At 48.3% G+C, this 16,831-nt stretch overlaps 1 protein-coding gene across 2 annotated transcripts in view; it reads right to left on the reverse strand.

The window, feature by feature from the left end:
- IKZF3 (IKAROS family zinc finger 3) overlaps positions 4,685-16,831 on the reverse strand; it is a 91,429-nt gene continuing 79,282 nt past the window's right edge. Inside the window, exon 3 of one of the 2 annotated variants that reach the window (XM_013972232.2) lies at positions 4,685-10,963. In XM_013972232.2, the coding sequence (XP_013827686.2) occupies positions 10,260-10,963 (704 nt within the window). In that variant the 3' untranslated portion in view covers positions 4,685-10,259. The remainder of the gene's footprint in view (positions 10,964-16,831) is intronic. The other variant, XM_005693758.3, reaches the window with a different exon arrangement.

Raw genomic sequence — 16,831 nt, forward strand, 5'->3', positions numbered from 1 at the left:
GGGTGATCCTGGGGGCTGAGGCTGGCCCCCAGGATCTTTATACAGGAAGGGGTGTTGGGAAGTGGGGGTACCACTTGGGCTGAGACGTGTTGTGCTGTACCAGGCCCTAATGAAGCCTGAAATGCACCTGCATATGGGTCGAGCTGTGATGGCCTCTAGCGTCCTCTTACAAGCCCAGGTCTGTCCCACTGAAGGGGCCAGTTTTTCTTTGCTGGGCACCTAGAGGGCCGTTAATCGGAAACTGTGTTTTCATGGTAAGCAGTTTGTTTTTACTTGGATTGGGTTTATCTTGAGGTGGTTTGGGGGAGACTGAGGGAGAGTGGGAGGTCAATGCTACTCCTTCCACCTCATGGATCCCTTTAGGGTCCCCGTAGTGGAGCTGGGCCCTGTGACCTTGGAGTTTGAGGGGAAGCTGTAGGCACGGAAAGAACGGGCCACCTGCACCCCACAAACCTGCAGCCAATGGACATGTTCCTCTGCATCTAGTGCCCAACTGGTGTCCTGAGTTAGATCCACAGCAGAGTAGAAGTGGGCATTCCTATCTCAGTTTTCCAAAAGATTCCAGCCTACCTCCTCTCTCCCAGCCTTGGCCCACCCACAGCCCTCTTACACCGTTCAGATCAGTCCCATACAGGTTCCCACCTTTTGGTTACCTTCTCCCAAGCTGGTCTGTCCCAAACATCCAAGGGATGAGCTAGGCGTGGGAAGTGGGGGCTGGGTGAGAAGGAGTCATCCGGGGACCCATCGGCAGTAGCTCTGGCTCCGCAACACATGATCTGCACCCACTGCCCGCCCTTCCTTCTCCCCTCTCCCCTGCCTCTTCTCGATCTCTGGCGCCAGACGGGCCGAGCCCTCGCGGAACTGCGGGCGTCTGGCTCCAGAGAGCCACCTCCGCCTCTGCGGCGGAAAGGCCGGCCCGCCTTGCCAGGGGGCCCGCTGGGTTGGGGAGGGCTGACTTTCAGCTCACCGGGCCCCGCCGAAGCCGTCGAAGATGCGCCTTCGATCCCCGGGCCAGCAGCAGGAGGCTCGCGCCGCGCCCCAGCAATGAACCCATCCGTCGCGGAGCAAGGGGATTATTAGTTTGCTCTTCGTGGAGCGTCGGTGGGCTGGGTGAAGGCCTTGAGAGATCGAGTGGGTGGAGGGAGGTCTGAACACCGCATCCAAACACCACGGGGCCTCTAGGGGCGAAGGCCAGGCAGGACCCCGCGGGCGCGGCAGGCTCGGGTCTTCCCGCTTCCTGGGACCCGCGGCGGGTCCTCCCGACGGCTCCGAGCCGGCTCAGCCGTGCGGCTGCAGTGACACCCAGTGGCGGTAGCGGGAAGTGCAGGCGCCTGTCCCTCGGCTGCAGTTGTTAAGTCCGCGCCTCTCGAGGTTCCCACTCGTTGTTACGAGCGGGCACCCCCAGGAGAGACGGTCTCGCTTTGCAGACTGCCCCGCGGGGCACTTCCCTTTCCCCTCCCCCAGTTTCCTCCCCTGCAGTCGCCCGAGCACTGGGAGATCCTGCAAGGCTGCAGTGCCCGGAAGGGCGGGGCGGGGCGCAGCGGCGGCGCTGGGCTGTGACCCTGAGCAGTTTCACTTCTGGATCCTGCTCGGGGTGTGATGGGAGAGTACCTGGGCTGGGGGAGGAGGGGGGGAACACACGGCTCGCCGAGGTCCAGGGCTCAGGACCCCGAGTAAAGGATGGGTTTTTGCTTCTGGGGTGTCACGCGACCCACGCCTTCCTCCATTTTCCACCCCGCCCCACGGGTTCCACTCCGCTGTCCCCGGAGCCACGGCTCCTCCCCAGCAGCCGCCGCCTCCGCCGGGGCTGCCGACCCCCGGAGAGGCCCCGAGCGGCGTGGGCGGCAGGAGGAGCGAGCTGTGAAGCCGCAGGCAGGGGGTTAGGCTGCGGGCTGCTGAGACGCCGAGCTGTTTCTCAGAAGTGCAGTTGCCCCTCCCCTCACACCCCCCTCAGCTCCCACCTCGCACCGCACTCCTTCCCCCTGCCCCCACCCCGGCCTTCGCTGTCCTCTCCCAGGAAACCCCAACTCGGGAATCTGGTGTCAGGGTCCACGAAGATTTAAGAGAAGGTCCTGAGAGAGGACGGCGCTGGCAGGGCCGAGATTCAGACCCAACCTCTCTGCTCATATTCCGAGCCTCCCACCATCCACTGCCCTGTCCCCACCCCACCCCCAGCTTGTGGGCCAGGGTTGGAATTTTATAGAACGGGTTCCTGTGACCACTTGGGAACATCTTAGGCCTCCAGTCTCCTGACTCCAGCGCCCCACCTCCCTCCCAGTGCCTGAGTTTTGGGGGAGAGAAGGAAGAGCCCACAAAACCCTCTTTCTCTCCTATTCTTGTTTCTGGACAATGGGAAAGCCCTGGCTAGAGCAGTGAGGTTGAGGGCAGGCTGAGTCTGTTGGAAAGAACTTCAGAAACCCCTGACTCCGGGCGGGGTAGGGTAGGGGTGGAATCTAGGCGCAGAGAGAGAAACCAAAGCGCCCAGAGTGACCCAGAGAGCGGCAGGGCTGAGGTTGCAACCCAGGAGTCCGGACACTCAGCTGGAATCAGTGAGGCCAGCGTTTGTTTTTTGGAGACTTCAGGGCTCTGCTGGATTCAGTGACTCGGCCTGCTTTCTCCTGCTTTCCCCCATCGCGGGCGCTCGCACACAGTTTGCAAGGAGAGGGAGGTGGAGGTGCTGAGGATGTGATTCCAGTGGGGGTGGCGTGGGGCTGGAACCCCAGGAAGGATGAGCCTGGGGAAGGAGGCAGCATCTGTCCCCCACCCCACACTCTACTTCCCATCCACCAGCCGCCGCCCCCAGGGCTGTGGTTTATTTGACTAGGCAGCCCTTTGGGGCCGGGTGGGGGGGGGTGGGGGGGCACTCGGGGGTTGAGGGGAAAGGCGAGGTGATGGGAAAAGCTGCTCTGGGGCTCCCTGCCCCCTCAGTCCTGGGGAAGGGGGACGCTTGACATCACCCGCAGGCCCTCTAACCCCATTCTTTCCACTGCAGGCTCTTTCCTTGGGTATGTTCAGTTATTCTGGGGGAAGGTCTGTTATTTGGGGGGAAGGGAGGCAGCTGCCTACTTCACAGGTCAAGACAGAGTTAAAAACAAAACCGCAGCAAATTCAACACCCCGTGTCCTTCAGGGACTTTCCATGACACCTTCCTTCCCCCTCTCCCCTCAAGCCAGGGAGCACCTCCCCAGAGGGCCTCCCCACCCCAGGTGCAGTGGCTTTTGGCTTTTATGCAAACAACTGTCTGACTGGGAATGCTCTGCAGCCTGACCTTGTGTGTCCTGTGACCTTGTGTGTCCTGCAGGAGCTCCTCTGCCAGCCCTCCGCTGGCCTGGCCTTCCCAGGACTCTCACCCTTTGCCCCCAACTCTTCCTCAGACTCTGGATTCCAGGGGATGGGAGGAAGGCCAGGAAGCCAGGTCCTTGGCCCTCTGCCTGCCCTGGGGTGGCAGTTGCCTGCAGGTGGAGGTTTGCACCGCAGCAGTGAGCAGTCAGGGTGAATGGCCTGGTTGTGTGGAGAGATGGGGGAGGGGGAGGGTGCAGGTGTGGGGTGGCCTCCAAGGCCAGGCCCACCCTGCTGCCTCTAAAGCATCCACTCAGTTCCTGAGAATTAGTAAAGGAAGCTATCCTCAGCCTGGAAGAAAGTCCATTCAGCCCCAACCCCAGCCCAGTCAGCTGCTGAGCTGGCTCCTCAGCCAAAGAGGAGTCTCCCTGCCTCCCTTTCCTCTTCTTCCTGAGCTGCTTCAGCTTTGGGAAGGGAGTTAGGATGGGGAAAGCCACAGATCATCCTCTCCAAGGCTACCGAGTGGCCATTTTTAAATGTATTCAATGCTCCCAAACACGGGCAGGCTGCCAAGCCGTTCCTCCCTCCCTGGCCTTAGTGTTGAGATTGGAAAACCAGCTGGAGAGCCTCAGGACAGTCTGGTGGTATTGAAGGGAGGGAGATGGTGCTGAACTCAGAGCCGTGAAAGCTGCCACCAACCTGGCCCCATGTTAGCTAGTCCTGAACTTCAACAGTGTCTTCCTCCCACCTCTTCCCCAGGGGAAGGGAAAGGTGCTCTGGGTGCGGCTGAGCAGAAGGCCAGACCAGCTCTCAGATTCTTTTCTGAGAGAGAATAGAGGCTATCAAGACAGGAAGAGAGCCACGTGATCCCAGCACCACTCTCCTAGGAGTTACCCCCACAGGCACCCAGTTTGGGCCTCCAAGTATCTACAGACTACATCTCAATATGGTGGCTGAGTTCAACTGCAAGTTGAGTTTCCCAGCGTGGATGTTTCTGAGACCCCAGAGATGGAAAAGTCAGGAGTTGCCTATCCTTTAGGAAGGATCCCTGCTGGGAAGGGAGGGTGGAGTGGTGTCTTGAAACTGGGAGACACCATGCCCAGTGTGTCGTGTTTGCCATATCCAGGCCCCCAACCTCCTCAGGTCCCCTTAGTGAACTAAGGGCCAGCGGACCCAGAGTCCCACCATGGGGACACGGGGCCAGGAGTAGGACACCAACGGCAGGCTCAGCAAGGCATCAGGCAGGATGTTTTAGTTCAGTGATAATTCTGCTTATCTAAGTATCTGAACTTTAAGAAAGAGCCAGAGGAGCTAAATTAAGAAAATACTCCTAGGGGCAGAAGGAATTCCATTTTCCAACAACAGCAACAACAAATGACAGGCATGCACGATGATTAAACACACCAGTATTTTTTATTTCATTTTTCAATGTAAAAATCAAACATAATAAAGAAACTTTGAAAACTATCAGCAGGGTTGTTTTCAAGGCGGGAATGCACTCATTAGGGTTCTGGCAAAGTGAGCATTGCTACATTTCAAAAGCTGAACCTGTACAGTCTTTACAGAGGAGTAGGGCACTACAGTGCTCCAAGGGGTCGGACTCCAGGTAAGAGGGAAGGTCACTGCTGGGCAGGGAGGGCATTTCTGAGAAACCCAGACCAGAGTGCTGAGAGCTCAGGCTGCGTCAAAACCACTCAGCAAGGTTTCCCTCCCTCACTCCTGGTGGGAAGGCAACCCTGAGCCCCAAACCCCGTTCCCTTCTCTGCCCCCTCCTCCACCCCGTCATTCTGCAGACAAGGGTCATCCACAGACCACACGTGTGGTGGCTTTGGCAGCCAGAAATTAAAAATAAGCTACGGTTTTTCCAGTAGCCAAAATGATCCCTCACCAAAGCTTACAGACTGAGAACTTGAGCATGCAAAACCACAGTCTGGGTAAAGGGATGTCTGCTTTTCAAATGACCTGCTAATTCTTTGCAACCCACAGTAATTTGGTTTCTGTGAACCCACAGAAGCAGGCCCACTGAAAAGGGCCTTGTCTGCTAACCTGGAAAAGTCCTTGTGTAAATGAGTCACTGGCAATGGGATCAGTCATTTTTAAGGCTGCCCCATTTTCCTAACATGTCAAAAGTTCTATTCTCAGTCTTCTTAGGAGAGGAAGAAGCAAAGCTGCCCCCACATACAGAAAATGAAGTAGGCCCCACAGACGCGTGACTTGGGCTTGGGAGAAGGTGGTGACATCGTGGGACTGCTCTTGGGCTTTCTAGAGTGGGACTGATGGAGAGATGGATGGTGAGGACCACTTGAGGGAACTAAATCGCTGGGAGAATTAATGGTGGAAGGCTCATAAGATGGTGAGGGAGCAAAGCCAGTCTACTTATCTGACAGCAAAGTCATGATGTTTCTGTACCGTGTGGTTCATACCCATTGGTTCTAAGGCTCAGCACAGTCTTTACTCTTAGGCATTAAAACAACATGAAGCAAACTGTGTGTTCGGGATCAGTTGCCTCTATTGGCAAGTGGATTTCTATCATGGTCTTAGTATGATTTTTTAATACTTTCCATGTCTTTAAATCCAGATACAGAAATATGTGGAAAATCTATAGCCACCCAACATAATCCACCCACTTGCCCCCAAAAAACAAAGTAATGTTACCTAATAGACAAAATTACATAAAACCTCACAACATCCTTGGGAGGTAGATATTGTTATGTCCTTACATTTTAAAAAATCAAAACATTAACATTCCAGTTTCAAATAACAATTCAATATCACCATATGACAGTTCACTATTGTAATATTCAGAGGAAACTTGCATCCAGCTTCTTCAAAGTGCAAAGACCTATTTCTCATGTTGATGACATGGTGTGGGATAGGCTATATACAGCTTGGGTCAACAAAGGTACAGTCTTGTGCTAGGAGCTACACAAGTCGAAAGCCTAGACCTCTCTTCTAGGCTCTTCCAAGTTCACAGTCTCCAACCCTGGGTTCACTGATCATTCTCAGACCTTTTCAGTCGGTTAGGCTTAGAGACAAGTCCTTTCCCTGGGATGGCCCAGGTTTAGCTTTTGGTTTTAGGTCAAAATTGTCCTTTTCACAGGCACTTAAATCCCCAATCATTCTGCTTCCTGAACTCTGCCTATAGAGAGTCTGTGAACTGTACTTTCTGTCTGAGCATAAAAATAGCTCCTAATTCTTTAAAAGATGAGGAGGATCACTGCATATCTCTTATCTTCTGCACAGCCTGAGTCCATTTTCTAGGGCAAACTTTTCATCACTCCCCTTTCTTTTCTCTTCTTGAGCTCAAACTTCTAATTCTCTTTGTCAAAGAGCCTGGACACTCCGAGGACTCAAATCTTGAGTGTTATAGAGTTTCCAAATCTCCACTAGAGACCAACGTACCTACTCATAGTGGGGTACACTTAAAAGTTAGGACTTCAAACACTAGACATTTAACATTTACACTGCAGTCTTACTGCCTGTCCTGGGATATGTATCAGAAGTATTGCTTTTTCCCCCTAAAAACATTCTAAACCTCACATTTAGTTGAAGGAAAAAAAGCAGAGGAGGGGACTAAAACAGTGATACAGAAGCTCCCTGGAAAAAGCATTATGCTGGTGCTAGATTTGTTACTAACACAGTGTTTCAATTGAATAAAATGTTGTGTTTTTAAACATCTCTCTTTGCAAAAGAAATCTGAGGTCATTTTACTTCTGGGTCTGGCAAAATGTTAAATAAGCCTTGCCTTTAAAAGGTGAGACATTTTGTCACTGATAAAGTTGGAAGCTGAGTCAGGAACAGCTTAGAATGGATAACAAAGCATAACATTAGCTAGCTTATCTGTGTCAAGGTTAATATCTTCTTGGAAGAATGACTTAAGGAGTCTAAAGACTGCTGGATTTATTAACATTTTTTCCTGGTGGTGGTGTGGAGTGTAAGAGGGGAGACACCTCTACCAGGGAACTGCAGGAGGGAACATAGGCAACACTTCCAACAACAATAAAGAACGTTAGGAGAACAGCTCTCTTCCTTTTCCACTCTTACCACCTTGGCTGTAAGGGAATTTTTCACAGGTTTGGTTGCTCCTCAGATTTCGGCCTCCTGGGTGTGCAGTGGGGGGCCTGGCTAATAAAAGGACTGGGGAAAGTGAAGGAGAGAGAAAACCTACACAGCTCACAGTCACAGGGACTCTGGCTGAAAAAAGAACTGTGCTGTCAGAAGCTGCCGAAGACCTCACTGTAAAGCAACGTCAGATGTAAATCTTAACCTGCCCTCCTCTCTAGGCATCTTGCTAAGGTTCTTCTTCACCTCCTTCCCCACCCCAAGCAAGGGAGAGGGTTAAGTAGGATAAGGAGTGCCTGCAGAAGCAAGTGTTTACCTGTGTTGTGGCAACTGCTACATTCCACCCTGTTCAATTTCAGGATTTAAGAATGTGGAGTTTCCACATACACATTTTCTCTGGACTTGACATGTCCCAATTAGAGGCTCAAAATGCAACAATGAATGTGCAGCCTGTGTGAGAGGTCACCTCACTCAGAAAACTGACCTCAGAACGATGGAAATCATTCAGAAAATCCATTAGTCATAGAGAAAACCAGGGTCATAGCTAGAGTCCCCATCTTGGTGGGAAGGGCTTTAGTTTTACTATCTTAAGGTGCAGAAGATGATGTCTTCTCTAAAGACTCTCCCACTAATCTGGTGGAAATACTCGCTTTCCCTAGCTCTCTCTTCTGCTAATCCTTGCTTCCGAATTCTCTTCCTTTTGTCCCCTAAAGAGTCAACAGGATGTGTGTGGTATTTCAAAAATATAACAAACAGCTCCTCTTTCACAATGGGTGTAAGCAACCTGGTGTGGCTTGGGGTCTAGGATTACAGAAACACAGTGATGTTCAGAATCCTGCACACTGAAATCCAGCTAGTCTTCTAGCTGAAATCTCAAACATGTTGGGACTGTTGCCATGGAATTTCACAAAATCTTTTTTTCCTGAGACAGACGCCATGCTACAAAGAAGGATAAGCCATTTGTGCAGTCTGAGGTGGAACATTTAAATTACTGGCAGCACACAGACGCGTTGAGTTTGAGCCTAATGCATAAAGCCCTTTCGAAATATCAAGGCAGATACATAAAACACTGTTCTACGAGGAATTGGGGATTCTTGCCTCTGCTAGAAATGTTCTCACAACTGACTCTTAATTTGTAAATAGGCTCCATGAAGTGGTCCCTGGAAGCAGCATCTATTTTTCCTAACACAGTTACTTTCAAAGGAGAGAAAAAATAAGGCTCTGTAAGCAGCTGCAGGGGCCAGTTTGTGTGCATACTCGGGCGCAAGATCAAGATACCTTCCTGTTTTTTGTTCCTCCCCTTCACACTCACAACTCAGTGGTTAAAGGAAAAGCTTAACAATACTACCATTTTCACACCAAAGAAATGTGAAACATATATTCATATACACATACGACTTCTGCTCAATACCCATACATCAAGAGGTTAAAAAAAAAAAATTGTGGTTACTACACAATCACATAAATTTAAAGCTGGAAAAGATCTTCAGAGAACATCAAAATCCAATCCACCCCTAATTCTATGCTTGAGGAAACTTAGTTTTAAGAGTTACAGGACTTGCCCAAAGTCATTCCGCTAATTAGTGGCAAACATGGAATTCAGCTAACAGATTGTGTGACCCCTATTCCAGTGCTAATTCTACAATTATCACAGCACTTTTCCTTGACAGCATGTCTCCCACAATTAATGAGAAAGGTGGCCAACACATCTGCAGAACCAAGAGCAAATTTTCAGGAAACTGTGGAATACAACAGCTCCATTTAAAATGTTGGGGGGGGGGAGGTGGTGGAGCCCCCAACCTGCCTGATGGAGGAGAGCCTGCCAGCAAAGGGGCTCTCTCCTCATCCATTCTGAAGCTCAGCTCTGATCATGGTGTTTAGCCTTGATTCCTTCCTGTGGGGTGGGGGAGACTAAGTCATACTTTGGGTATGATTCTTTTTGTTTTTTTTTTGGTCAAAAGTCATTGGCAAGTTTGCTTTGGATTTGTACACCAATACTCCACGAAGGAGATGAAAAACTTTCAGGTGGGTTGTTCCTCCCTCCCTCCATTCCTGGTGATGCTGCTGAATCATTCCCCCTTCAGAACCACGCCTGCCAATCTCCATCATAGGAAAAGGATGCCATCATCCAAGCAGACAACCTCCTGGAGTTCCAATGACGGTCTAAGTTTAAACCACCGGTTCTTCTGATACAGAGTTTCTCCTGTGCATGGTTTAACCCAAAGCAACTTTAATGGGACAGGGGAGGATAAAAAGCAGAAGCAGAAGTATCATCGGATAACTTGGGTTTTTTTGCTTGTGTGATAAGAGGTGGATCTGATCCTTGGAGAGTAGGGGCTTTTGGTAGCTTATTTTATGGCTGCTCTTTTCCTTATTGTTAGACTCTAATTTGGGATGGAGAGTTCATATTCTAACCCTTCAAACTTGTGTGAAGTGCACATGGGCCAGGTTTCCCAGCAAGGTTAGCTGGTCAACAGTTCTTCTCTGTGGACCTGAGCATAGGACTATGAGGCTTCTCCACATATGGCCAATGTATTTAGAAAACAATGTCTTACACAGCACAACCAGGGGACTCTTCTGATTGGCAACAGACTCCAAAGAATGCCTGTCTATTGCTACAAAAGATTATGACCAAATATTTCACTGGCTTTTAAATATAAAATCCACTGGCTTTTAAATTTCCCTGATGGGAAAACACAGGTCTCACAAAAGTAGTAACAAGATATATCTGCAAATGATTTCTGAATGCGGACAGCATTTCTCTGCTGCCCACACGAACGTGATCCTTTGGACACTAAAATGTTGTGGAAAGGGGTTTGGAACTGAGTTTGAGAGTGACTTGTTAGGTGAGTGGCATTATCAGTTTTTTAAGAATGACATGGAATGATCAGGTGATGGTCATCTCTGGGCCCGGGTATTCACTTCAGCATGGCTCTGTGCTCTCCTCTGGCTATATGAGATGAGAACTCATAACGATCATGGCTTCGATATCCACACATGTTACACTCAAAAGGGTCACGAAAGCCATGGCAACCCATGTGAATAGTGAACATCACGTAATCCAGGAAAAGGACTCGGCAGTGGTCACACCGGTACACATCCGTCACCTCCCCTTCTTTGCTGATCACTTTGATGGAGTCTCTTGGGCAGATGGGTGGGGGCTTGAGGAGTTCATAAGAGCGGGGGCCCTCCTTCAGAAGTGGCATCCCATTGCGGGCCCGAGGAGGGACCATGGGGTTTTGCTGGTAGATGTGATTCTGGCGTTCCTCGTGGTTGCTGTCAGTGTCCGTGGAGTCGTGGCCACTGTTGGTGGGGGACAGACCTCTTTCAGAAGGCAGGCTCTTCTCTGGCAGGTGGATGTTCTTCTTTTCCAGCTCCTGGGAGGCACCATTTGGTATCTCGGCGCGGGTGAGGGCTATGGGGTACATGCTGCTGATAACCGGGACCATTTCTGAGGTGGGAGCAGGTGGTGTCTGGACCAAGGGGCGCAGGGCTTCGGCCCCGAGATAGCTGATGGCGTTATTGATGGCCTGGTCCATCATTCGGGTCTGGATCATCTCACTCTCCTTCTCGTACATGTAGCTAGGATTATAGCTGACATCAAAGCAGTGGCGCTTCTCACCTACAACAAGGGAAAGAAACGGTGACAAAAGGAACAACACAAAGGCACAGAGTTTTTAGAATGATTTTCTGGAGTCCTTGAGAAATGAGGAAGGACAAGCTGCCTGCTTAAGAACACTCAGCCCAGGCGAAATGGTCCTGCACGGTGCTGAAGTCTCATGGGACAGTGGTTGACAGCACATGTTTGGACAGTCAAAATAACTGAAACCAGCAGGCAAGAGGGAGTCAGAGATGTCACTAAGTTTAGGCTACAATGTGAGTTGTTTCCACTGCTCATGTCAGAGGGGAACCCTGGAGAAAAGAAGCAAGAGAACATTAGGAGCGGGTTTAGGAGGGGGCGGGGAGTTGCCAGTGTCAGGGGTGGGGGCTTCTGCATGTCTGCTGTTCGTGAACTCTGAAGATGCAGTCCATTCCTGAACTCTTAGTTTGCCTGGCCTTTTCTGCTTGTAATACTAGGGAGCTAGGGGGCCGGATGTGCTGCAAAAAGTGGGGATGCTCTGCCCTCGGCAGTTTTTTAAATAGCTGCAGAGGCAGAAAAAATAGCCCCCAAAACTCCAACTTAGCACTCCTGAAACACATCGGTCATTAGATGGACTGAGATTTAAATAAAAGCGCTTCAAAGGCAGGGAGTTTTAGAAAGGCTCTCTTGATGAAAGATCATGATGTTTGTCCTCATCAAGTATGTTATTCTTCTTTTGTTTGAAAAGATGTGTCATTGATACATATGTGATCATTAGGACTTATCTCACACTTAACTGAAAAATTTATTTGTGGTCACCCTCTCCTACTTCTCATGTCAAACTGCTGAGAAATTTTGAAAACAGAGTTTAGCCACCTTCAGGGCGTGTGGGTGTTCTGTGTTAGAAAACAGGCTCTGGCCACAGGGAAGGCAGAAGCTGGGTCTGCAGTGATGGCAGGCATGCTCAATGGTGAGTGGCTGGTGGAGGCACAAGAAAGTGGGGAAGACGTGTCAAGGGTTGGAAGCGAGGCCAAGGTCACTCCTGATGCTTTTTCATTCTGTAGACACTGGATTCTGAGAGATTTGGTAAATGATAACCTGTCTTCCCTAACATTTCCGAAGCATGTTATGCTTGTTCTAAAACTTGTCACTGCCACACAGTAAAGGCTTCAGGGAGGAAAAAACACAAAAAGACAAAAAGGATTGAAAGAACCAGTTTCTGTTCTTGAGGACTCTCCAACCTAGGGAGAGAGAAATAAGACTTGGATAGTTGGAACTGGGGAAAAATAAAAGCTAAAAGTTTAGAAAGGGCTGCCTTGCTCTATAGAAGTTTTTATTCTACATGCCATGTTTGAGGCATTTAAGCGGGGGTGGGGGAACATGTCTTCTGTAAAAAGGATTATAAGGCAAGGGCAGGGCAGTCTGGTACAAACTATCTATTTAAATGTTAAAGGAATACGAAAACTTTAGGAGTACTTTCTGAAGGGAAAGTATTCTTGGAAAATCTAAATTTTGAGAAGGGTCTTGATGATCTGGTTGGATTTAGATTTTCAGAGATGCAGAAGAGACATCCTAATTGAGACATGAGCATGAATCAAGACAGACACGAGGGACCAGCCAAGCTATGAGCAGGGAGGAATGAGAGTCTGGATACAGCAGTATCAGGAAGTATGTAATAAAGGATTTCTCAGACTCCACTTATCCCTCCACTCTGTGCAGCAGCAACACCCCAGGGCAGAGCAGAGGCTGCGAGCAAGAGCTAGACGGCGGGGATTGGATGCTGCCTCCTCATCACCAGTGGTGTGAGCTTGGGTAAGTTCCTTAACCTGTCTGTGGCTCCGTGTCCTCATGTAAAATGGGGATAATAATTGTATCTACCTTAGCTAGTAAGAGCGTAGAACAGTACCTGGCACACTGAAAGCACTTGGTAGACATTAGGGGTTTTTTTTGTTTGTTTGTTTGTTTTGGTTTGAATCGGCTTGCATTTTCTTTCTTTCCTTTTTTGCTAAAAGAAATGTGTTTTTTTAAGGAAACTTTATATCACCAACATAAATGGAAAACCAGAGTCACGTGCCACAAATAGAAGGTAACTATGAAAAATAAAGACAACGAAACACAGCAATTTATTAAAGTTTGATCAGATACTGTAAGTACCTGTAGACAAAGATCCCCTCTTTCTTTGCTAAAAATAGAGTTTACGAGTGTGCGATTAGTGCTGAAGACACTAACATCTAATAAAGTCAAAATCTTTCTCCTTGGTATAATCAGGAAGATTCAAAGAGAACTAAAAAGAAAACAATTTTCTAGCCACGTAGATCAAGGTTTTCAAATGCCCCGTGAGCCTCCCAGCCTTTTGCCTCCAACATTTTGGGGAATGTTGAAAAAAGGTAACATGGTGGGACCAAATGATGCCCTCTCTGAACAATCAACAAACAGTAGGGCTTAGATCTGGACAATGGCAAACCTCTTATGCTCTGGAGCAAGAGAGGCTTGCGGTCAGAATGTTATTTTAAGGATATTAATGTAACAGCAATGTGTAAGGTGGACCAGAACAGTGAGAAGTTGGAGACAGAAAGACTTGCTAAAAGACTTAATCAGATGGATTTGTCCTGCATCCCCACTACCTTAAGGCCAACTTGACAGCTTCCAGACAAATACCTGAGAGAAAAAATATGTTAAGAAAATCACCGTGCCTTAACTACTCAATAAAAAGGAACAGAAAAAGACCTTTGCCAAAGTAATCAATAGTTCTTTCAAGTGCCAGACTGGCTGTGTCTCTGATCAGAGCTGTTTGGAAGAATGAGACTGGAATACGAAAGCTGGCTTAAGTCACAAATATTCATTCCCCTGAAAGTGACACAGAAATGATGAACTTTGGTTTCCTGGCCTTTTCAACGTTACTGATGATTTTTCAGTGAGCTAACTCTACTCAGTTCCTCCAAATGCCAGGAATCTCTGAAAGTCTTTTTATCTTTTCGCCTATCAGAGAGGCTCCAAAAAGTTTCCTAGGTGGGGCAAGCACATCCCAACCTCTGCTTTTATTCTTTCTCCCAAGAGTTTGTTTCGCCTACTTAGGCCAACGATTTCACAGTCTCTACCACCTGCAGCACATGTCAGAAAACAGCTGAGTGCTAAGGTTGTAAGAGGCAAAACAGCAAGAGGAAAATCAGCTCTGGATGTGGAAATATGTGACTGAGTTCTGTGGTTAACGCAGACCATTGTTCATTTTTAAGAAGATGGGAGAGCCTCAGATCTTCACGTGCACGCAACCTGCCCTCATCAGATCCCCTCATCTCTGAGTTACGGTAACTTGAGTAGTGCAGATGATTATCAGTCACCTGTAGACACGATGACTCAATGTGTATGAAACTCAGGAGGGGTAAGCTACAGTAATTGAAAAGCCAGCAGCTCACGTTTCTTTAGTAACACACTCATAAGAAAGGTTAGTCAAACCACAAGAGTGTAACTGCTCCCAAACCTGCTCAGAGCCTCCAGTCCAGCTTCTAGTCAAAATCAAACCACACCTCTGCGTGATTAATGAGAGCAGCTTTGGGCTGAAGTGGAGGTTTTCTTCCAATGAGAATACAAATGGCAACAACAAGTCCTAAGTTTAGAAACCCAGGCTGCCTCATTGGGCTGTTCCCTACCTGTGAATCCTTTTAAAGGTGTCAATCCCTACTGCCTAGGCTTCTGGTAACCCTGAACTGAGCATCTGCCCGTCCTGAGTTGTGGCAATGTGGTGAGGGCATATAGTTTTTGGCTGCTAAGTGCCAACCTGAAAGGACAGAATCATAGCCTAGAGCTAAAAGGGACCTTAGCTGGGCACGTGGATTCAGATTTCTGCCTTGGGCATCCAGGGACAAGATCCACCCCTCTAATCTGTTTACTTCTCTACTTCACAGTACCAAGCACTGGGCCTTATGTGTAAATACGAAGAAGAATAGCTACTATCTATTGAGTCCTACTATATACCCTAGGTACTTAGCCTATTAACTCATTTAACCTAAGATGAATTATCATCTCTTAGTCAGATGAAGGACTTAAGGCACAAACAAGTTGACTAATTCGCACAGGTTGCTCAGCTGGTAAATGGAGCTGTGATCCAAGGGCCCATGTATTTCAGTGAGTGAGCATTAACTGTTTCCTGGCTGCTACCTTACCCGTGTCTGAATCCCACCACCAGCAATGACTGGATTCTCTGCTGGGATGGTTCCCGTAAGCATAGAAAAGCAACTGTGCTTTGTTCTATATGGACCAGTACCATGCATTCAATAAAGACCTAGATGCGTAGAGTTGTCATGATGTCCGTAAGTACATGACAGAGTATGGGCACATGTGAGCACTCAACAAGTGGCAGATCTATTATTATCATTGTTGTTAGCTTCATACCATGTTAGGAGCTTTGAAGAATACAAACTTAATTGCAATCCAACAGGAGATGTAGCATGCACACAATTTCATTACATATTAGTATCCTTAATACTATGTGGTGGAGCAAAGTTTAGAGGAGCCAAGATAGCAGAGAGAGGAAAATACATACCACACCTCAAATATGCCAAATAACATGGGACAAATATTAATTTATTCTTCCTCTAAAGTCTGCTTGAAATCTGAGGTGGTGGAAGTGATGGTGATGGAGACAGTTACATATATCATGAAAAGCAGACTGTTAAACCCGCCTGGATTGCAAGGGGAGGGCAGAGAGAGGACTCAGGACAGTGTGGGAATGTAGACCACGTGGAGGTTTAGGGCAGATGGGAGGGAGGGCATTCCAGACAGTGAGCATGGAAAGAATGATAACACAGAAGTGGGAGTAGTTCATTACGGCTGAATTAAAAGATTAGCTGGCTGAAATGATACATTTAGAAAAGACAACTTAGAGACAGATTGTGAAAGGCTCAGAGCGCCTGGGTGGTTTAGATTTTATTCTGATGAGAAGCCATTGAAAGATTTTTTTTGACGAGGAGGAGAAATGATTTTGACATTAGAAAAATAACAATTCTCATGTGATAGTCATCACAACAGGGTAATGTGAAACACCAGGGTTTTCATTAAGGCTTTAAGCTTCTTCAAATCACTTAATTGTATCTGCTGATACCTTCATACCATTTCCCATGTGTATCATCACTTACTCTTACTCCAAGCACATATCCTCCCCCTAAAAAAGGGCAGGTAAGTAGGGTGAATGGAATATCTGATGATGGTGATGGCTCTGATCTCACTCTAAGTGAGACTGAAGTGGCTAACACCTCTTCCAGGAGGAGGAGAACAGAGGGTAGGAAGCCACAGAACAAGAAGCAGGAAGGAGGAGAGAGAAAAGAGAGAGCTGTGGGGGTGGCGGTGAGGAAAACTGAGCTGGAGACCACGTTCAGTTGCTGCAGAAGCCTTTATCCTCTGTGAGTCACCATGAAGTGCTATTTGGTTGTCATCTGCCCTGATGGAGTCACCACAGCTCTTTTCTCAAGAAAACACACCCTTAAGAGAGAATGACTGGCCTTCAGGAATTTTTCTTCCACCAGCTTTCAGTGACTAGATCCTCCCCTTTTCAAAGCCCCCGTGTAGTGCACATGACATGTACAGCTCTGGGTGACTTTCTGAGGAAGGAAGGCCTTGGACCGCAGCACATTACAGACCCAGGCTCTGGCCCTGCTCTGTCACCTACTAGCTGCTTCTCTCCATCTTTCCCATCCCCCTTCCTCCCCTAATGAACAACAAACTTCACCTACTGGTTCCTAATATTCCTTCAAGTTCAAAAAGCCTATGACTTTGGATGCTTATAGGATTAGGGATTTCAGCCCTTTGGGATGGGACGGGAGAAGATACTTTTTGCTTTTAGAAATAGGCATTAAAACTGCTTCCTGTCACCCTGTTAACCAAAGCAGACAATTTCTCATTAGTTACTTCACAGGG

The sequence above is a fragment of the Capra hircus genome, chromosome 19, assembly GCF_001704415.2.
Source record: "Capra hircus breed San Clemente chromosome 19, ASM170441v1, whole genome shotgun sequence".
In the NCBI taxonomy this organism is placed as follows: domain Eukaryota; kingdom Metazoa; phylum Chordata; class Mammalia; order Artiodactyla; family Bovidae; genus Capra; species Capra hircus.